A 19507-nucleotide genomic window follows, 5' to 3' on the forward strand; every position below is an offset into this window, starting at 1 on the left:
GTGAATGTCCGCCTGCTTAGCTGGGTGGTAACGTGTTTGCTTCCCATGCAAGCTGGCCCGGCTTCGATTCCCGGCCGGGGTGGATATTTTCTCCGCTCGGGGACTGGGTGTTGTGTTGTCCTCATCATCATTTGATCCTCATCACCGGTGCACAAGTCGCGCATTATGGCGTCGAGTGAAATAAGACTTGCACTAGGCGACCGAACTTCCCCTATTAGGGACCTCCCGGCCATCGCTGCCATACGCTCATTTCTATTTTTTTTTTTTTTTTTTTTTTTTGGTGAACTTGTCCATTTTGTCCACCTATAATTTTGCTCGATTCGCCCTGCTATCGACGAGAAGTTGAATTCTATAACCCAAGAGGAATAGGAGGTAGAATACACGTGCCATAGAAAACACGCTTGAATACGTATATAACGAAGTCCACTCTAAGATATAAAGCGAAGCACTACGAAGCAATTATCTGAATGGGATGGAAATCGGCAGATGTGATGCCCAAGTATTGAGAAAGAAATTATTAGATTCAGAAAAAATGGATGATTGGACCATGTCACTAACGCGCTGGTACATCTCTGGCCTTATGCAAGGTTATTGAAGGTCCTCCCGATGGATATTGTGTCGAACTCTGTCCAAATAGCGCGTCAAAATCCCGAGATGATTGGAGGACCATGCCCATAACGTTCTCAACTGGGGAGGCCTGGCCTGTCAATGACTGGAATAGAATTGTCTTCAGTGATGAGTCCTGCTTCGAACTGAGCCCCGATGACCAGCACGGCCGCACAGCAGTGGGATAGCAACCCAACTGTCGCCTCCCCTAAGGCTCGATAACCAGGAGTAATGGTCTGGGCCGCCACTTCTTTTCACAGCAGGGCTCCTTTGGCTGTCATCCGCGGCGTCCGTACAGCATATCGGGACGTCGTCGACATTCTACGTCCCGTTTTGTTGCCCTTGATGGCAAGCCCTCCTAGGCTTACATTTCAGGAAGATAATGCCCGCCCACATAGGCCGAGAGTTTCTACCTCTTGTCTCAGTGCTCACCAAACCCTGCGTTGACCAACAAGCTCGCCGGGTCTCTAAGAGGTTGAGAACGTTTGGAGTATTGTGGGTAGGGCGCTCCAGTCACTCGGGATTCTGACGACCTAACGCGTCATTTCTGCAGAATGTGGTAGGATATGCCTGAGGAGTATATCTGACAACATGTCAGGCACAGTCAAGCCGAATAACTGCTTGCATAAGGGTCAGAGATGGACTTGTTCTATTTGTGAAGCTACTTCTCTTGAATAAATTACCCAATTTTTCTGAAATTATAATCATTTCTTCGTTTCTACATGTGCATGATAACTACTGATTTCCGTCCCATTTAGGTAATTCCTTCACTGTGTGGCCTTCTTTTCTTAGAGTGTATAAGCAAGCACTGCCAACGTGTGTGAATAATCGTACCATTTTCTAAGTAGGCTATTTTGGCGTGTCTAATAATGAGGCTCCCTGTACTTAGAACAAAGGATCTTCGATCAGCTATCAAGGAAAACGGTACGTTGCTTCAGATATTAGATTGTTATCGAAAAGAGTACTTTCCGGTTTCTATTCAGCTATCCCAATTCAAGTTTTTCATGATGTTCTTGAATCACCTGAATAACTGAAGCTCCGGTGTCTGACGTAACTCGGATAGTGATTAGACGTTGCACTGTAAGTTCGTTTACTCTCTCCTAATGCGTATTCCCTCTGTTAACTTCTGATTGATCTTTTCGCAGTTAGTGCCTTGTATGTGGCAAGTTGATCAATGAAGGGTGCAGCTTCGTCCGTAATGAAGAAACGAATCAGCCATGGTCTCATGGAATTAACTGTTCTGATGCGTGGTTATGAAACCTAATCCAAATGATTTCGCTGGCAATCACACCAGAGTTGCGTCGCTTAGAAGTGGAGTGCGACACCTCAGGTCATTAAGCGAGGAAAGTCACAGAGATTTACGGTGCATGATGTCTTGGCTGTGGCGCTCCGAACATTTGGGGTTCAGCCAGGAGTTGTTGCACAAGCCACACGGTACGACCTCTAAGGCTGTCACTGCAAATTCGTCTCTAACCTCTGTTGCAAAATTCGCCTATCTACGGGTCACACGTGTGTGAAGCCAACTATACAACTGCAGTGTCCTGTTCTTTATAACTGACTATCAGCGACTTCTTTACATGTGACTATCAGCGAGTTACAGGAGTATGACTTTCCCATTAACGTAGGAATTTCAAAAGAAATGCCAGTTTTTGAAAGTTAATGGTACTGAATGTATGTGGTGAAACATTACGCAGTGTTTGTAGTGTCCGTAAGTATGTTTCTGTTAATCATGATAGCAGCGGAATGGGGTTCCAAGATTTTTAGACCAAAATACGTTTTTGAAGGAAACAGAATGTTGAATCTCAGACTGCTGGAAATTACAGGAAAGACAATTTACTTCAAAATTAAAAGCTGGTGGAGAGCAGAAAACTGGTACCGTTAAGTACAAATTGTCTGGTAATTTTTTTGATAAGTTGTGTCTTTTGGTTAAATTAAAAAATCTTGCTGGCTGTCTTTTATGAATAAAACTTTAGGAGTAGCTTTAATTTTGTAGTGTAAAGAAGATGTACACAAACTTTTTCATTTAAGCTGAGATTTTTATTTCGGATTTTTAGCCATACTCACTCGCTGCAACTACTACAAGATGTCAGTGAAGGCTGACATGGTCAGGGTCGACAGACGGCGGTCTTGATATATAATTTATTAAACAAAACACTTTTAAAAGTAAACACAACTAAAGTTCGATAGCTACTTTCCGTTGCTATCTGCAACCGTCTTCAAATCTGTAACACATGTAGGAATCATAGCCTAAGAAAATTACGTACAATCAAATGGAATACAAAGCTCTGTACAGCACCCGAGGAAAAATAATGGGAAGCAAATTCCAGATGTAAAAGTGGCCATATAACAGTGCAGTATAAACTACGTTAATGCCTATCAGGTACCATACAGTTCAAAATACGAGAAGGTGGTGACCAAGCATTGGAATACATCGCTGGCTGCAGTCATGCAAACAGTGTAGATTCGTTAAGTTCAAAAGCAATAACAGTACGTAGCTGAAAATGTCACTGCGAGCAAGCCAGGTTGCAGACCTGTCGAAAGAATTGTAGACCGGGAGTCTCGAAAAGCTTACTCACATCCAAATTGATTTTAAAGTATAAAGATAATCATGACACAAAATTAAAATTGCAAGACAGAGATGACAGCTGATGTTGGTTGGCTATTTCGGTTGGCCAGTAGGAGCCCTCGCATAATTCACTTCGTTTCGACGTGTCTTTCCAGATTGGCGGCTTGCAGCGTTCTAATATTATCCGTCAACTTGTAACTATTTCATAAAGATGACTGCGTTATGCGGCACTCAGGAACATTCTTGTGTAAATTAGGGGAATGGAATCTCCCTCTCATTTTATGACTGTTGATCACTTAGCTTTGTTACAAAAATTACCACGCCCTGTATGGCTTATATGTTTACAGGTACAGTACAGCTGACAGTTTTTGGAATCGTTGCGTATACTGCTTTCACGACGGTACCTGTTATCCTATTGCAAGTAATGAGTTTTTCATCCATCTTCTACTCACGCAACTGGAAAAGTTCCTATATGACCGCCAACCTGCGAAATTACCGAATATTATTCATATTTTTATCGCTACACTCTACTTCGATGTTTTTATCATTCGATCCTCACGTATGATTCGTCTTTTATCCTGTTATTCACATTTGTTAGTGCTACTGTGTATTTAGATGCTTTTATCGTCTGACTTTCACATATGATCTAACTTTTACATATGGCACGTTGCCTAGCTATTAAGGCAGCTTCCCTGTGTTGTAGTTTTTAACTTCATTTCCCTGTTACTTTTATGGTTTTAAAATTAGTTGTACTTAGACACAAGCTTTTTGGATTTTATTCATGTATTAGTGCCAGTTACATTGGCTCTGCTTCCTACAAACGGCATGCTGCCAGTTCAGGACGTAACTCTGCCTTGTAATCTTAACTTTATGCTATTATTATCTTCATATTTTAAATCCATTTGGATGTAATCTCTTTGTGATTCCCGGCCTACAATTCTTTTGACAGGTCTACAAACGGGCTTCCAACTACGTACTGATATTGCTTTGGTACTTACCAATGCATGTTGTTGCATGACTACAGCTAAGGACGCTTTTCAATGCTTGTTCACCGCCTTTTCATATTTTGAACGGTATGTTAGCTGAAAGGCATTAACATAGTTTATACTACACTGCTATATGGCCACTTTTATTTTTAGAATTGGGTACCCATTATTTTTTCTCAGATGTGTACAGTGTTTTTGTATTTTGCTTGATTGTACATAATTTTCTTTGGCTATATTTCCTACATGTATTACAGACCTGATAGATGGTTGCGCCTAGCAACCGAAATTAGTTATCGATCTTTAATTATGATAGTTAAACTGCCATCTAGACATTAAAAGTTTTTACTTTTAAAATTTTTTTTAGTAAACTATAAGATGTTACATTAGTAGCACGATTGTTACTATGGTTACTGCAAGACGAATTGTAGGTTCGGTTTTCATTGGTCTGAAGGTGTATTTCACTTGAAAATACTGGTTGATGGATTCATTTCTTTCCACTGTCAGACGACCCTGGTTCGGTTCGAAACTTTTAAGAGATTTAATGAGTAGTAGTAGTGGAAAAAGCGTCTTTTACCAGTCGGTGCATTGGCAGTCATGCCTGAAGGTACCTACTGCCACATCCACGCCCTGCCTCAGAAACTAGGAGCACAGTTAGCTACCGGGTAACAAACAGCCGAACCCATCCAACCTCAGATATGCGAACCAGTAATATGGTCGGCATGATCGCCGTCCTTATCTTGCTTTGATTAATACCTTTTATATATACGAGTTGGCCACCAAAACAATTTTTTTGTATGAGAAACTTATTTTCGGCGTAAGCTGTCAACGGTTAGCTAATTTCGACGTTTTGGTCATTCTCAAACAAACATAATTTATTAGACTACGTGTAACATTTGAGAATGGCCAAGGAGTAGAAATTATCTGAACGCAAAGAATGATTACAAATAAAATATAACCTATGCAGGAAACAGTTTTATCCTACAAGCCCTCTTGATTATTTTCGCCAAAGAGAAGTTGTGGGCGAGACATGCCACAGACACAAATTGAATTCCCGGTCTGGAAAGGTGTCAATGGCTACCAGTTGCTGAGATATATTGCAAAGCACCCTAATGGGGCGGATTTGGGAGACGGTTATCCTTACAGCGAGGCACCAATGAATTTGACTGCCTGATGCAATGAACCGAAAACAGGCAAATGTGTTCTTTTATAGTAAGATTTAAACAAAATATATATTTATTTCTTAAATATAGGAACTTATTTACTTCCAACTGACTTTATATTGCGGCCAACCAGGACCGTAGGAATGTACGAGTATTATTGTGATACAAATCCGCAGCAGGTGTTGAATAATCCTTTATTACTGATACAAGTTTCGCTATACTACAGTTGCATCATCAGGTACATATTCAAACCATTTACAACGAAACGTAGAGATTATTGGGCGCCCCGCACATTTTATTAAACATAACTGAGAGTGATGTGGCCGTGAAATAATGTCTAAGTTTCACTGTGAATGATTTGAATATGTACCTGATGATGTAACTTTAGGGTAGCGAAATCAGTTGTAGCAATAAATAATTACTCAACACCAGTTGCCATGTTGCTTAACAAGAATGTATTATTTAATTTGAAATGAAAAAAAAAATATTTTACTCAAAACTGTGGAAAATTTTCTTATCTCGACTGGAGCATTAAAAGAGTGAAATACAGGGTGATCAGACATAGTCTGAAAATCTTGTATAGCTGTTTCACTGTAGACTGTGCTCAGAAATAATGGTTAATAAAAAATCCGATTCGTTAAGCCGCCTCCGAGTTAATTAGCATTTAAGTTAGCCAGTCAAGTCGTTGCGCGCACAAATTCCAGCGGCCCGCCAGAGAGTGTCGCGAAACGTTTTCCTCGGTTGGTGTGCTAAAACCGAACAAGAGAGCGATACAAAAACTGTACGCGGGACGGTAGTAACTATCGAACAGGAGCCAAAGGCAGAGTAGTTTCGTGCGCTTCGAGAACACCTGACACTGATTGTATCTGGCGGGAAACTTGAATTTGCACGCGCAGCAGCCTGATTGGATAACTTCAATGCAAATTAACACAGAAACGGCATAACGTATAGAATTTTTTCGTAATACACTACTGACCATTAAAGTTGCTACATCAAGAAAAAAATGCAGATGATAAACGGATATTCATTAGACAAATATATTATACTAGAACTGACATGTGATTACATTTTCACGCAATTTGGGTGCATAGATCCTGAGAAATCAGTACCCAGAAGAACCACCTCTGGCCTTAATAACGGCCTTGATGCGCCTGGGCATTGAGTCAAACAGAGCTTGGATAGCGTGTACAAGTACAGCTGCCCATGCAGCTTCAACACGATACCACAGTTCATCAAGAGTAGTTCAAATGGCTCTGAGCAGTATGCGACTTAACATCTGTGCTCATCAGTCCCCCAGAACTTAGAACTACTTAAACCTAACTAACCTAAGGACATCACACACATACATGCCCGAGACAGGATTCGAACTTGCGACCGTAGTGGTCACGTGGTTCTAGACTGAAGCGCCTAGAACCGCACGGCCACTCCGCCCGGCATCAAGAGTAGTGACTGGCGTATCGTGACGAGTCACTTGCTCGGCCACCATTGGTCATACGTTTTCAGTTGGTGAGATAGATGGAAAATGTGCTGGCCAGGGCAGCAGTCCAACATTTTCTATATCCAGAAAGGTCCGTACAGGACCGGCAACATGCGGTCGTGCATTATCCTGCTGAAATGTAGGGTTTCGCAAGGATCGAGTGACGGGTAGAGCCACGGATCGTAACACATCTAAAATGTAGCGTTCACTGTTCAAAGTGCCGTCAATGCGAACAAGAGGTGACCGAGACGTGTAACCAACGGCACCCCATACCATCACGCCGGGTGAAACGCCAGTATGGCGATGACGAATACACGCTTCCAATGGGTGTTCACCAAGTTGACGCCAAACACGGATGCGACCATCATGATGCTGTAAACAGAACCTGGATTCATCCGAAAAAATGACGTTTTTCCATTCGTGCACCCAGGTTCGTCGTTGAGTACACCATCGCAGGCGCTCCTGTCTGTGATGCAGCGTCAAGGGTAACCGCAGCCACGGTCTCCGAGCTCATAGTCCATGCTGCTGCAAACCTCGTCGAACTGTTCGTGCAGATGGTTATTGTCTTGCAAACGACCCCATCTGTTGACTCAGGGATCTTGACGTGGCTGCACGATCCGTTACAGCCGTGCGGATAAGATGCTTGTCATCTCGACTGCTAGTGATACGAGGCCGTTGGGATCCAGCACGGCGTTTCGTATTACCTTCCTGAACCCACCGATTCCATATTCTGCTAACAATCATCGGATCTCGACCGACGCGAACAGCAATGTCGGGATACGATAAACCGCAATCCCGATAGGCTGCAATCCGACCTTTATCAAAGTCGGAAACGTGATGGTATGCATTTCTCCTCCTAACACGAGACATCACAACAACATTTCACCTGGCAACGCCGGTCAACTGCTGTTTGTGTATGAGAAATCGGTTGGAAACGTTCCTGATGTCAGCACGTTGTAGGTGCCGCCACCGCCGCCAACCTTGTGTGAATGCTCTGAATACCTTATCATTTGCATATCACAGCATGTTCTTCGTGTCGGTTAAATTTCGCGTTGTAGCACGTCATCTTCGTGGTGTAGCAATTTTAATGGCCAGTAGTGTAGTTATTTCAGGAAACAACCTACCCTCAACATCCTGATGAGCTTTTCAGTTGTTTCTGACCTCCCTGTGTTTTGTCCAGGCAGTCCCCCACATTTTGCAAGCGTTTGTGAAAGACTCTGCTTTCTGAACCGTCCAGGGCCCTGATGAACTAATCTTTATTAACAATGGCTTTCGATAGTACGGTCATCATGAGGTGTTATCCCTATATGGCAACATTCTCACTGTCGCGTCAAATAATGTAAAATAAAAGTCATCCTGCGTCACAGTCGTTAATAGTAAAAGCTGCTCAGTCAACAGTAAAACGCACAGATATACGTCATTTATCTTCGTATGGTATTGTAATAGGCAAAGGTCTAATACTGTAGGGACAGGAAAAGAAGACGCTCTCGTTATGACTCCATGCTTCTGTCTAAAATAACAACGTCGCCAAATAGGCTGTTGTAAATGTTTTCATTTTACCTAAAGATGGTCAAATGGTCGAAACCGGTAGTTAGTTAAGAATAATCTCTTCAGAAGCTCATGGAAGATCCGAAAGATGATTATTTTAATTAAAAGACAATTTCTAATCTTATTCCTTGTGGTACAAAACTTGTTTCTTTCTTCAAGCGTTGTTCAACATGTCATTGTCAAGAAGATTTTTTAATGAAATTCTCGAACCTGTTAAACACACGAAAAACTGTCTAATTTTGACAGCCCTATTAATTGGTGATTATTTTTTATTGTTGCTGTCAATTTCCAGCAGATTCCTTGTAATGTCATAATGACCACTCAGGTTTTCATAAGCTGACTTATGCAGCACGGTTCGGTACGGCACCGAGCTGCCTCGGTAGGTACAGAGGCCTCTGGAGAGACTCACCCTCGAAGCCGAGCAGCGAGGCGGAGGAGGCGACGGTGCCCATGCAGTTGTGCGCCTCGCACGTGTAGGTGCCCAGGCAGCAGGTGCCGTCCTGGCCCGAGATGATGCGGTGGATGTCCCCCGGCTTCAGCTCGGCGCCGTCCTTGTACCACTTCAGCACCGGCTGCGGCACGCCGATCACCTGCGACAGCAACAGAGTTACAAGGTACGGCCTCACAGGCGACACGAGGTAGCGACTGTTTATCCAGGTTGTCACTCCAGCCGTAAATGAAAATTAATTCTGGGTTCATATCGTACTTCCAACCAGGCCTTACACATAGTTAATACTACAACACAGAAATACGCCATGGCAGTAATGATCGGCATTGCCGGGGCATTCTATAATCTCTGGTGGCCCGAAATGTTTAAGAGGTTAAGACATCTGGAGGTACTGCAATCACTGTACAACAGTTTTCTAGACTACTGTAAAGAGCGATTAGTCGAATGGGAGATGGACAGCCGAAAGTAATTAAAAGAATTACCGAAGGCTGTCCTCAATGGTCGATCTGCTGCCTCATCTCCTGGGACATAACAATCGAACAACTCCTACAACTTCTGCATAGGCATGACAGGTCAGACGGAATTGACGCCTACGCAGATGACTTATTAGTTTTAGTCACTACAGACGACAGAGTCCAGTTAGAACAGAAAGCCAGTGGAATACTACAGACAATGACACAATCGTGTCACAACAATAAACTCATGATAGCCGAAAACAAAACAACAGACGGATTACTGAAAGGATCACTCCAAAGGAATCCGTCTGTTAAAATTAGGGACACAAACATCAAACGAGCACACGTTACGCCTTACCTTGGGGTACACTTAGATGAAAAATTGAATATCCACGAACACATTAACAACAGAGGAAGCACAAAAAATACTACACAAACTATTGAGGTTAAACTCAAAACAGTACAGACTAGCAGCCATACGGACATACCACTGTGCGCTCTTCGAATCAGTACTTAGATTCGCAGCTGGCACCTGGACACACAGACTGAACCTGGTCACCAACAAAGAATCCGTCAGACGAGGGCAGAGAACTGTCCTACTTAGGCTACCTGGAGCCTTCGTTACCATCTCAGTGGATGCACTGTGTGTGGTGCTCGGAATATGCCCCATAGATATCACGATCACATACAGAGCTGCTAGGTGCTGGTTAATAATGGGGAGACTAGATAAGGTACACACAATAACTGGTGAACCGATGGAGACGATACGTCACCTTGAAAGTTGGCGTTTGGATACATGGCAAGGTCAGTGGGGTGTAAGCGATAACGGACGTAGACTCCACGACTTCTTCCCTGACATAAAAGAGCGGTTGAGAATGAAACATTCGATCTCAGCCGCGGTATGGTACATTTCTTAACCGGACACGGACCTTATCCTACACACTTAAACCGCGTGAGTCTGAGGCAGACACCTACAGGCACATGAGGGGGAATAAGCTTCCCCAGAACACACTGTCTTTTTCTGCGGGCAATACGCGAACAATAGACACACACTACACTTAAACTACACAGAAACAGACATATAGATATATACACAGCAATAAGAGACGAAGAACAATGGGCAGAAGTGAGCGTATTTTGACAAACAGTATTTCAAAAACAACACATGAAAAGCACCTGCGGACATGGCATAACAGACATGCCTATGTGCAACATAGCAACAATCGCCAGAGGGTGGACAGCGATGCCCACAGTGACAGCCAAAACAGTGACAATCAGAAGGGGGATGACGAGATCTCACAGTAAATAAGCATAAGGTACTGGCGATCTAGCCAAGAAATCACCAAGTGCGGTAACACTGATGGGCACCTAAAGTTAATACATAGGATTAGTAATAAATAGGATTAGCAATACTATTTGTCTAGTAATAGCCATTTGTGTGTGTATGGGTGTGGGTGTGGGTGTGTGTGTGTGTGTGTGTGTGAGAGAGAGAGAGAGAGAGAGAGAGAGAGAGTGGCTGGCAGTCAACAGCTCGAAGAAACCATTGCGAGGTATTCACCGTCAGTCACAATCGGTGATGCTACGAACAAATCTCCCCTCTATCCTGTCATCTTTTTATATTCTTCTTAAGAAAATTTACTTATATTTCAACATTAAATTATTCTTATTTTGGAAGGCATTATTCTTTATAAATGTTGTACATAAAACAAAAGAAAAGAAAACTGCAAAAAAAATGAAACACGGTTCTTCATATTTTGCATCTGATACTATCTACTAGAACTCAGTTCATTTTCTTACCTGTATCATAGTTCTTTGATAGTATGTGTTCTCCTGAGTTTGTTATTTGTTGTTTAATATAAAGTGCGTGAGTGATTGCAGCCATACATTTTCATGTAAGTTACAAAATCAGAAATTTGTTGTTCTACTGCGAAATGCAACAAAGATATTTCGAGAGCAAACTGTTGTGATCAGCCAGCACCAATTAACTCCTGTGTAAATTTAAGTTTAGCTTTCTTTTAGTAAATGATGAAGTCACATTTATCAAGTAAATTTACCAGCAGCTTCCACTTCCAAAGTCCCACGCTTTCTGCCGTTTCAGCGCTGCGTGTCAAGAAAAGTGAAGCTCCCATAAGGGGCGGAGGAAACGAAATTATACTCATTGTACTATACTCATGATGGTATGGGATGTTATTTCAGTGACACAAAAACGAGTAATTTGGCAGCACGAGCCGCCTTATCAGGATGGCGCCCTGCCCCATCTGCCTCAATGCATGCACTGATTTGTGTGGGAAGAGTGCCACAAAGGCGTTGTATCCTTTCCTGAGGCAAGTTGCCCGCAACAGGTCCTCGATATCATATATAGTGTCACTGTAACGGGGGTGACATCAGAGCTGGTCCCAAACACCTCCTATCGGGGAAAGATCTGGGGGCCTCGATGGCCACGGAAGTGCCTCAACATGACAGAGACAAGTGCCATGTGTGGACGAGCATTATCCACTTGAAAATTATTACGATGATACTGCCACACGAGACGTGACGTAGCAGGACACAAGATGTCCACGATATACCGTTGTGCCCGCAGAGTTCCATTAGTCACTATGAACCACAACCTGAAGTCATGCCCTACGGCTGTCGCACCACGAGCTAATCGGCCAGTATTAACACCACTGTGCCAGTCGAAAACACTGGAAGAGTGGGGCCTTCGCTCATGTCGCTACTACACTTTCCGGCGATGGTCATCCAGAGTACTGCAGAGCCTCCCTTCGTCACTGAACACAATGTGACGTCACTCGTCAGTGGTCCACGCTTCGCGGTCGCGGCACCGCTCCAGACACAGCTGTTTGTCGTACTGTGTGTGAGCGGCAGCCTTCGCTTGGGGCGCTCATTCCCTAGTTCCATTACTGCCACTCTCCAGTGAACGGTGCAGGATGACACAGTGGAACCTGTTACCTGTTCTCGAATGCTACTCGCAGATATGAAGGAATTTCGATGTGTTTGGTGCACAGTAAGCTGGTCCCCCGTTGTGATGGACAGATGAGCTCGACCGGAACCTTGAAAACGAGAACACCTGCCGTCACTTCTCAAGCAGTCCAACATCTTTCCTCTTTTACTTAGAAATGCCCAAGAAATCTGCATATCGCACGACTGGACCAGCTGGCCAAATTGAGATCCACAACGACCTCCCTTTCAAACTGTGTCAAGTGCTGATAATGCTGCTTCATACAAACATGAGGCACCCCTGTGTCATTTACAAGGGTCACTTAACATCTGAAGCCGTTCACACCTCTTACGTACCCTGCCACACCCGGTAACAACACTATTCTCTTAGACAGTATTCTATTAGAATACTGCTGCGCGGTGTGGGATCCTTACCAGATAGGACTGACGGAGAACATCGAAAAAGCTCAAAGAAGGCAGCACGTTTCGTATTATCGCGAAATATAGGAGACAGTGTGTCACTGAAATGATACAGGATTTGGGCTGGACATCATCAAAAGAAAGGCGTTTTTCGTTGCGACGGCATCTTCTTACGAAATTCCAGTCACCAACTTTCTCCTCCGAATGCGAAAATATTTTGTTGACACCGACCTACATAGGGAGAAACGATCACCACGATAAAATAATGAAAATCAGAGCTCGTACGGAAAGGTCTTCGTTCTTTCTGCCCGCTATACGTCATTGCAATAATACAGAATTGTGAAGGTGGTTCGATGAACCCTCTGCCAGGCACTTAAATGTGATTTGCAGAGTATCCCTGTAGATGTAGACGTAGATGAAAACGCGAACAACACTAATGCACTGTTGTGCCGTTCTACCTGCCACAGACATTTGCACCTCTGATTGTTTACATGCCCACTGATGTTGTGTCCGTGTACGAAATTATCCGACCATATCTTCTGGATGCTTCACTTTTTTTGTCAGACAGTGTATTTATTGTGGATCTTTTCTTTTGATGTAAGACGCTTACGTGCCCAACGATATTACCCTTTGTCACAACGACTGTAACTCACTGAAACAGAGATCCTTTGAACTTACAGCAACGACGTTGTTCCACAGAATCACATCCAGCTTTTAATTGTGTAGATTGACAGCACATCTGTGATACGGGAAAAGGTCCTTAGCGAAATAAATTTCATAGTTACGGTTGTGCCCAGCAACCGTGGGAGGACCCATTTACAGAATGATTATTAATGCTGTGACGATTTCATAAGACTATATTTTACCAGCATTAAACGCAAAGTAAATAGACGATGCTACCGTCTCCTCAGAGGCCAAAGTTTCAAGATTCAGTGTTGGTACTTCATGTGTAATATGAATCGAAATGTGTAGGCTGTTGAAAAGCACGACAATGTTAAGAAATTCATCGTAAAATATGACTGCTTGAAAACGAGCGAAGCGACATCACTCCTATCATTAAAATTTATTTTCATCCATTCGTTAAGTCATTCATTGCATTCCACAGAGCCCATGAAGAAAGCGAACCTGTAGAACGCGTAACGAGTGAAGATATATACGAGGACTACTTTTACCGAGATATCATTTTTCGCGAAATTAAAAACACAGTGGAATCCAAAACGGTTTTATTAGCAACATCTAGGTACACCTTGCAGATATGTCTCTACACAGTCGCGTCTCTGATTTAGATATTTGTCGTAGCCTTCTACCAACTTTCCAATACCGCTGTCAATTCTCTGCGCTGGTTTGCACCTTGTTGTCTGTGCCTTAATGCTGTCCTCATAGCCAGTGGTTCGTGCGAGCAAAGGCATGACAATCACAGGGAGCCAGGTCTTGGCTGTATGGCGGATATGAAACACTACCCATCGAAATCGCACAGACTGTGTCGCCTGGCCACCAAGAGCTGTTCCATAACAATTTCATTCACAGTTCCAGTTGTATGGCTCCCTCCGTGTATAGCGATTATACGACTATGACATATGGGGCCTGAAGATGGCATCAGTGTAATGCCGAAACTCGTACCATATAAGAAGTTCATAAAATAAATTCCTACAATACATACGGCTGTTGGTAAATTATTGCATCAAGGAATACATGCCAGTCGTTGTCCCACGGTCCTTAATGGATCAAAAAAATGGTTCAAATGGCTCTGAGCACTATGGGACTCAACTGCTGAGGTCATTAGTCCCCTAGAACTTAGAACTAGTTAAACCTAACTAACCTAAAGACATCACAAACATCCATGCCCGAGGCAGGATTCGAACCGGCGACCGTAGCGGTCTTGCGGTTCCAGACTGCAGCGCCTTTAAGCGCACGGCCACTTCGGCCGGCTTAATGGATCAACGAAGATTTTTAAGTTGTAGTTGCCTTTACAGAGCAGAAACCAAAAGATAGATATAATATTATACTTCTCGGCCCTCACCTTGCATTCCAGATTGACGGCGCCCTCTTCGGATAATATGGCCCTCAGACATTCGAGGAAGCGCGGCTTCTTGTAGTGTTTCGGAATTACCAGCTTCAGGAAACAGGACGTCACGCTGTGCCCGAAGTCGTTCGATGCGACGCACTTCCACTCAGCCTGGAACAGGAAAGAAGTTTGAAAGAGACAGCACACTCAAGTCTCTAAATTTCGATCAACAGTTCACAGTTACGTCCTGCAGCTCTATGAATACACCTACGATATGTTAAGAGCTATATGCCTGTCCACTGAGTTAATAAGCAACTGTCACCTGAGTCAATATTGTTCAAAAATGGCTCTGAGCACTATGGGACTTAACTTCTGAGATCATCAGTCTCCTAGAACTTAGAACTACTTAAACCTAAGTAACCTAAGGATATCACACACATCCATGCCCGAGGCAGGATTCGAACTGCTGTAGCGCCTGGAACCGCTCGGCCATATCGGCCGGCTCCATATTGTTGCTCAGCTGTTCACGGCATTCAGGTTGAGTATCATACATTCACAGATTGATTTGGTGAGGGGTCTAGACAGCGAGGTCATCGGTCCCACCTGATTAGGGAAGGACGTGCAAGGAAGTCGACCGTGCCCTTTCAAAGGAACCATCCCGGCATTTGACTGAAGCGATTTAGGGAAATCATGGAAAACCCAAATCAGGGTGGACCGACGCGGGTTTGAACCGTCGTCCTCCCGGACGTGAGTCCAGTGTGCTAGCCATTGCGCCACCTCGATCCGTACATTCGCTAAGACTGTTTCAAAGATACTGCCTTTGTAAGACAAAAGATCAAAATTTCAATGCGTAGTTAAGTCATAGGTGACAGTAGGCCTATTTGAATTTATTTAAGATTATCTTTTCCCTTATAGCGAATTTAAAAGACTCGCTGAGTTAACTATAACTTTTATTTACTTCTTTTTCTTGCATCAAAAACCATTCTTAAAAAAATAAACAGAATACTTTTAGGAAATGCACTGCCAAATTAAAGTGAAAAGTGAACGAAAAATATCAATAACGGCATAAGGGATGTGTAGATCTACAGCATAGTTTAGAGAAAGAGTATTTTGAGTTTACATTGTAGAATCTTTGTACAACAGCTCTTCATATCAAAAAAGTGACAAATTTGTAAAATGTTGTTCGGTGGAGTGAAAAGATAGATGATAAACTCAACGGGCGTCTAAACAGCGCCTGACATAATACCGTGGCTTGAGACACGATGATACATACATTGAAGGAACTGATGAAGACTGATGCTGGCGTTTCATAAGAAGCAGCTTCTGACATCTCGTTGATCTTTACCTGACTTAGAGTAATAGGCAAACTTAATTTGTATACCTACCCCCATACCTTTGATCTTGAAAATAGGGACCGAAGCGGGCAATGAGAGCGTGTATGAACTAGCTCAGCAATAGTCTAAGAAGGCCTCCGCTTTTAAGATAAGAATGAAGACCGAAGGATGGAACAGAGGTACGTAAGGAAAGAAGTCTACAGTTCCAAGCAAATACAAAAAATTATATACTAGTAATATAATCTGCAGACGTCTGGCATGGGAAAGTTTTGAACGCTCGGTTCCGCAAGGTCCTTGACATACAATAAGAAAAAAAATTGTAGAGGGGCGACTTTGCGGTTTTACCTTTTAGACTATGGACACGCTTAACTCTAGAAAAATTCTGAAAACAACTTATAACATTGTTATAAGTGATTAGAATGCATGAAGACTATGTTGATGGAAAGTAGGAAGGAGACATACGCAACAGAAAGTTTCGAAGATATCAGCAAACAGAACAGCGTCACATAGAACTTATAAAGTGATCACAAAAGATCCTACAACGCTTCAGAGATCCGATGCTTACACGACACGACATGTGTCAGGAGCCCAAGACTCTGCTTAAATGTCATTACGAAAGATGCAGCAACACTAAAGTGACTCGTTTGCCAAACCAGCCTTCTTCTAGGTTTTGAACGTTTTCTGTTTATGCTCACACCAGTCTACATACACTTGGTTTACAGCAGATGTCCGAAGCTATACTAAAATAGAAACGAATCTACTCCTAAAATATGTGGACATTCTTCAGCTGCGGCGTGTTCTTATTCTTTTATCACCGACATCACCATCAGAAGCATGTAACTGCCGTGTGGAACATTTCAACATGGCGCAGGGTGAATTCCATTTACATACGCTGTTGTATGACAGTACGGAGATTAATCCTTTTATATCGTAAGGAGAGAGGCCAGTAAATCGTTGGTGAAAACCATGACATGTTTTTCCATGTCTCGTTTCGTTGTCGTTCTCCAACCCCTGTCAGCCCGTCCAGTTTGGCAATGGACGGTGACGGGTGGAAACGGATTGCATTGTCCGCAACACTGTATCTACTCAGCACTAGAGCGACTGGAAGGCTGCTCCTTTATTAAGATTTTTGCCTCCATCAGTTAACTCTTTGCAGGTGGGCATCGTTACAGCCTACCAAATATGTAGACGCTCTGAGAGGACGGTGGTCACTGTGGCTAACCACACATTTTTTCTCAGTTTACCGCTGAGAGGCGATAGTTCTCTCAACTAAGCAACTAATTACGGTTGACTAAAGTTTCAGTAGATACGAGGGCAGTTCAATAAGTAATGCAACACATTTTTTTTCTGAAACAGGGGTTGTTTTATTCAGCATTGAAATACACTAGGTTATTCCCCAATCTTTTAGCTACACAACACTATTTTTCAACGTAATCTCCATTCAATGCTACGGCCTTACGCCACCTTGAAGTGAGGGCCTGTATGCCTGCACGGTACAATTCCACTGGTCGATGTCGGAGCTAACGTCGTACTGCATCAATAACTTTTTCATCATCCGCGTAGTGCCTCCCACGGATTGCGTCCTTCATTGGGCCAAACATATGGAAATCCGACGGTGTGAGATCGGGGCTGTAAGGTGCATGAGGAAGAACAGTCCACTGAAGTTTTGTGAGCTCCTCTCGGGTGCGAAGACTTGTGTGAGGTCTTGCGTTGTCATGAAGAAGGAGAAGTTCATTCAGATTTTTGTGCCTACGAACACGCTGAAGTCGTTTCTTCAATTTCTGAAGAGTAGCACGAGTGTGTTCGCACTCTCCACCATTGCAGGAGTCACAGCTGTGCACGGCCGGCCCGCACGCGGGAGATCAGACAGTCTTGCTTGACCTTGCGGCGATGATGACACACGCTTTGGCCAACGACTCACCGTGCTTTTGTCCATTGCCAAATCACCGTAGACATTCTGCAAGCGCCTATGAATATCTGAGATGCCCTGGTTTTCCGCCAAAAGAAACTCGATCACTGCCCGTTGTTTGCAACGCACATCCGTTACAGACGCCATTTTAACAGCTCCGTACAGCGCTGCCACCTGTCGTAAGTCAATGAAACTATACGAGACGAAGCGGGAATGTTTGAAAATATTCCACAAGAAATTTCCGGTTTTTTCAACCAAAATAGGCCGAGAAAAAAAATGTGTTGCATTACTTATTGAACTGCCCTCGTAGCAGGAGAATCACAGTGCAGCACTTCTGCCGCGTAATTGCGACACGAGTAGATATTTCACGGATTGTTGGTCTTGTTTGTGGAAGTGTATTGCATTTGTGCCTGTAGCTCTTCCTTATACGCCTATTTTTGGTAAGTAATTGTTTATATTTATGTGCTGACCTTCCATAAGTTTACAAGTAATATTACTTTTTATTCGAATAGAATTTTCCATGCTTCACAGACGAATTTCTGTGTGATTAGTGGCGCTAACCACTCCCCTTCTTCTCCATCCAGTAAGTCTCACCAAAAAAGAATGACAGAGGAAATCGAATATTAGTTTATGAAGTTACTTCTAGTGACGACAGTGTTGACAGCGATGAAAGTGATGACAATGACCCGACATTCTCTGCAGACTGTGAAAGTCCTAAACTTGTTCAGAGCTGTGTGTGTCGAGCATTAGTGACTCTGAGGATAACACTGAACGTGATGAAACGAGTGAAAACAGTGCGGTGACACTGGCAAGTCCATCAACAAGTCGCTGGAGCCGACAAACAAATCTTGCCCAAGTTCCATTATCTACATCTACATCTACATCCATACTCCGCAAGCCACCTGACGGTGTGTGGCGGAGGGTACCTTCAGTACCTCTATCGGTTTTCCCTTCTATTCCAGTCTCGTATTGTTCGTGGAAAGAAGGATTGTCGGTATGCCTCTGTGTGGGCTCTAATCTCTCTGATTTTATCCTCATGGTCTCTTCGCGAGATATACGTAGGAGGGAGCAATATACTGCTTGACTCTTCGGTGAAGGTATGTTCTCGAAACTTTGACAAAAGCCTGTACCGAGCTACTGAGCGTCTCTCCTGCAGAGTCTTCCACTGGAGTCTATCTATCATCTCCGTAACGCTTTCGCGATTACTAAATGATCCTGTAACGAAGCGCGCTGCTCTCCGTTGGATCTTCTCTATGTCTTGTATCAACCCTATCTGGTACGGATCCCACACTGCTGAGCAGTATTCAAGCAGTGGGCGAACAAGCGTACTGTAACCTACTTCCTTTGTTTTCGGATTGCATTTCCTTAGGATTCTTCCAATGAATCTCAGTCTGGCATCTGCTTTACCGACGATCAACATTATATGATCATTCCATTTTAAATCACTCCTAATGCGTACTCCCAGATAATTTATGGTATTAACTGCTTCCAGTTGCTGACCTGCTATTTTGTAGCTAAATGATAAAGGATCTATCTTTCTGTGTATTCGCAGCACATTACACTTGTCTACATTGAGATTCAGTTGCCATTCCCTGCACCATGCGTCAATTCGCTGCAGATCCTCCTGCATTTCAGTACAACTTTCCATTGTTACAA

General features: G+C 43.4%; 1 protein-coding gene across 1 annotated transcript in view; it reads right to left on the reverse strand.

Moving 5' to 3' along the window:
* The window catches only part of LOC126188350 (titin homolog), a 1721077-nt gene that overhangs the window by 1257840 nt on the left and 443730 nt on the right, over positions 1-19507 (reverse strand). The window contains exons 11-12 of the mRNA XM_049929949.1: positions 14624-14779; positions 8753-8933 (exon numbers count right to left, since the gene is read on the reverse strand). Coding sequence (XP_049785906.1) covers positions 8753-8933; positions 14624-14779 — 337 coding nt within the window. The remainder of the gene's footprint in view (positions 1-8752; positions 8934-14623; positions 14780-19507) is intronic.

This window comes from Schistocerca cancellata, chromosome 5 (genome assembly GCF_023864275.1).
Source record: "Schistocerca cancellata isolate TAMUIC-IGC-003103 chromosome 5, iqSchCanc2.1, whole genome shotgun sequence".
In the NCBI taxonomy this organism is placed as follows: domain Eukaryota; kingdom Metazoa; phylum Arthropoda; class Insecta; order Orthoptera; family Acrididae; genus Schistocerca; species Schistocerca cancellata.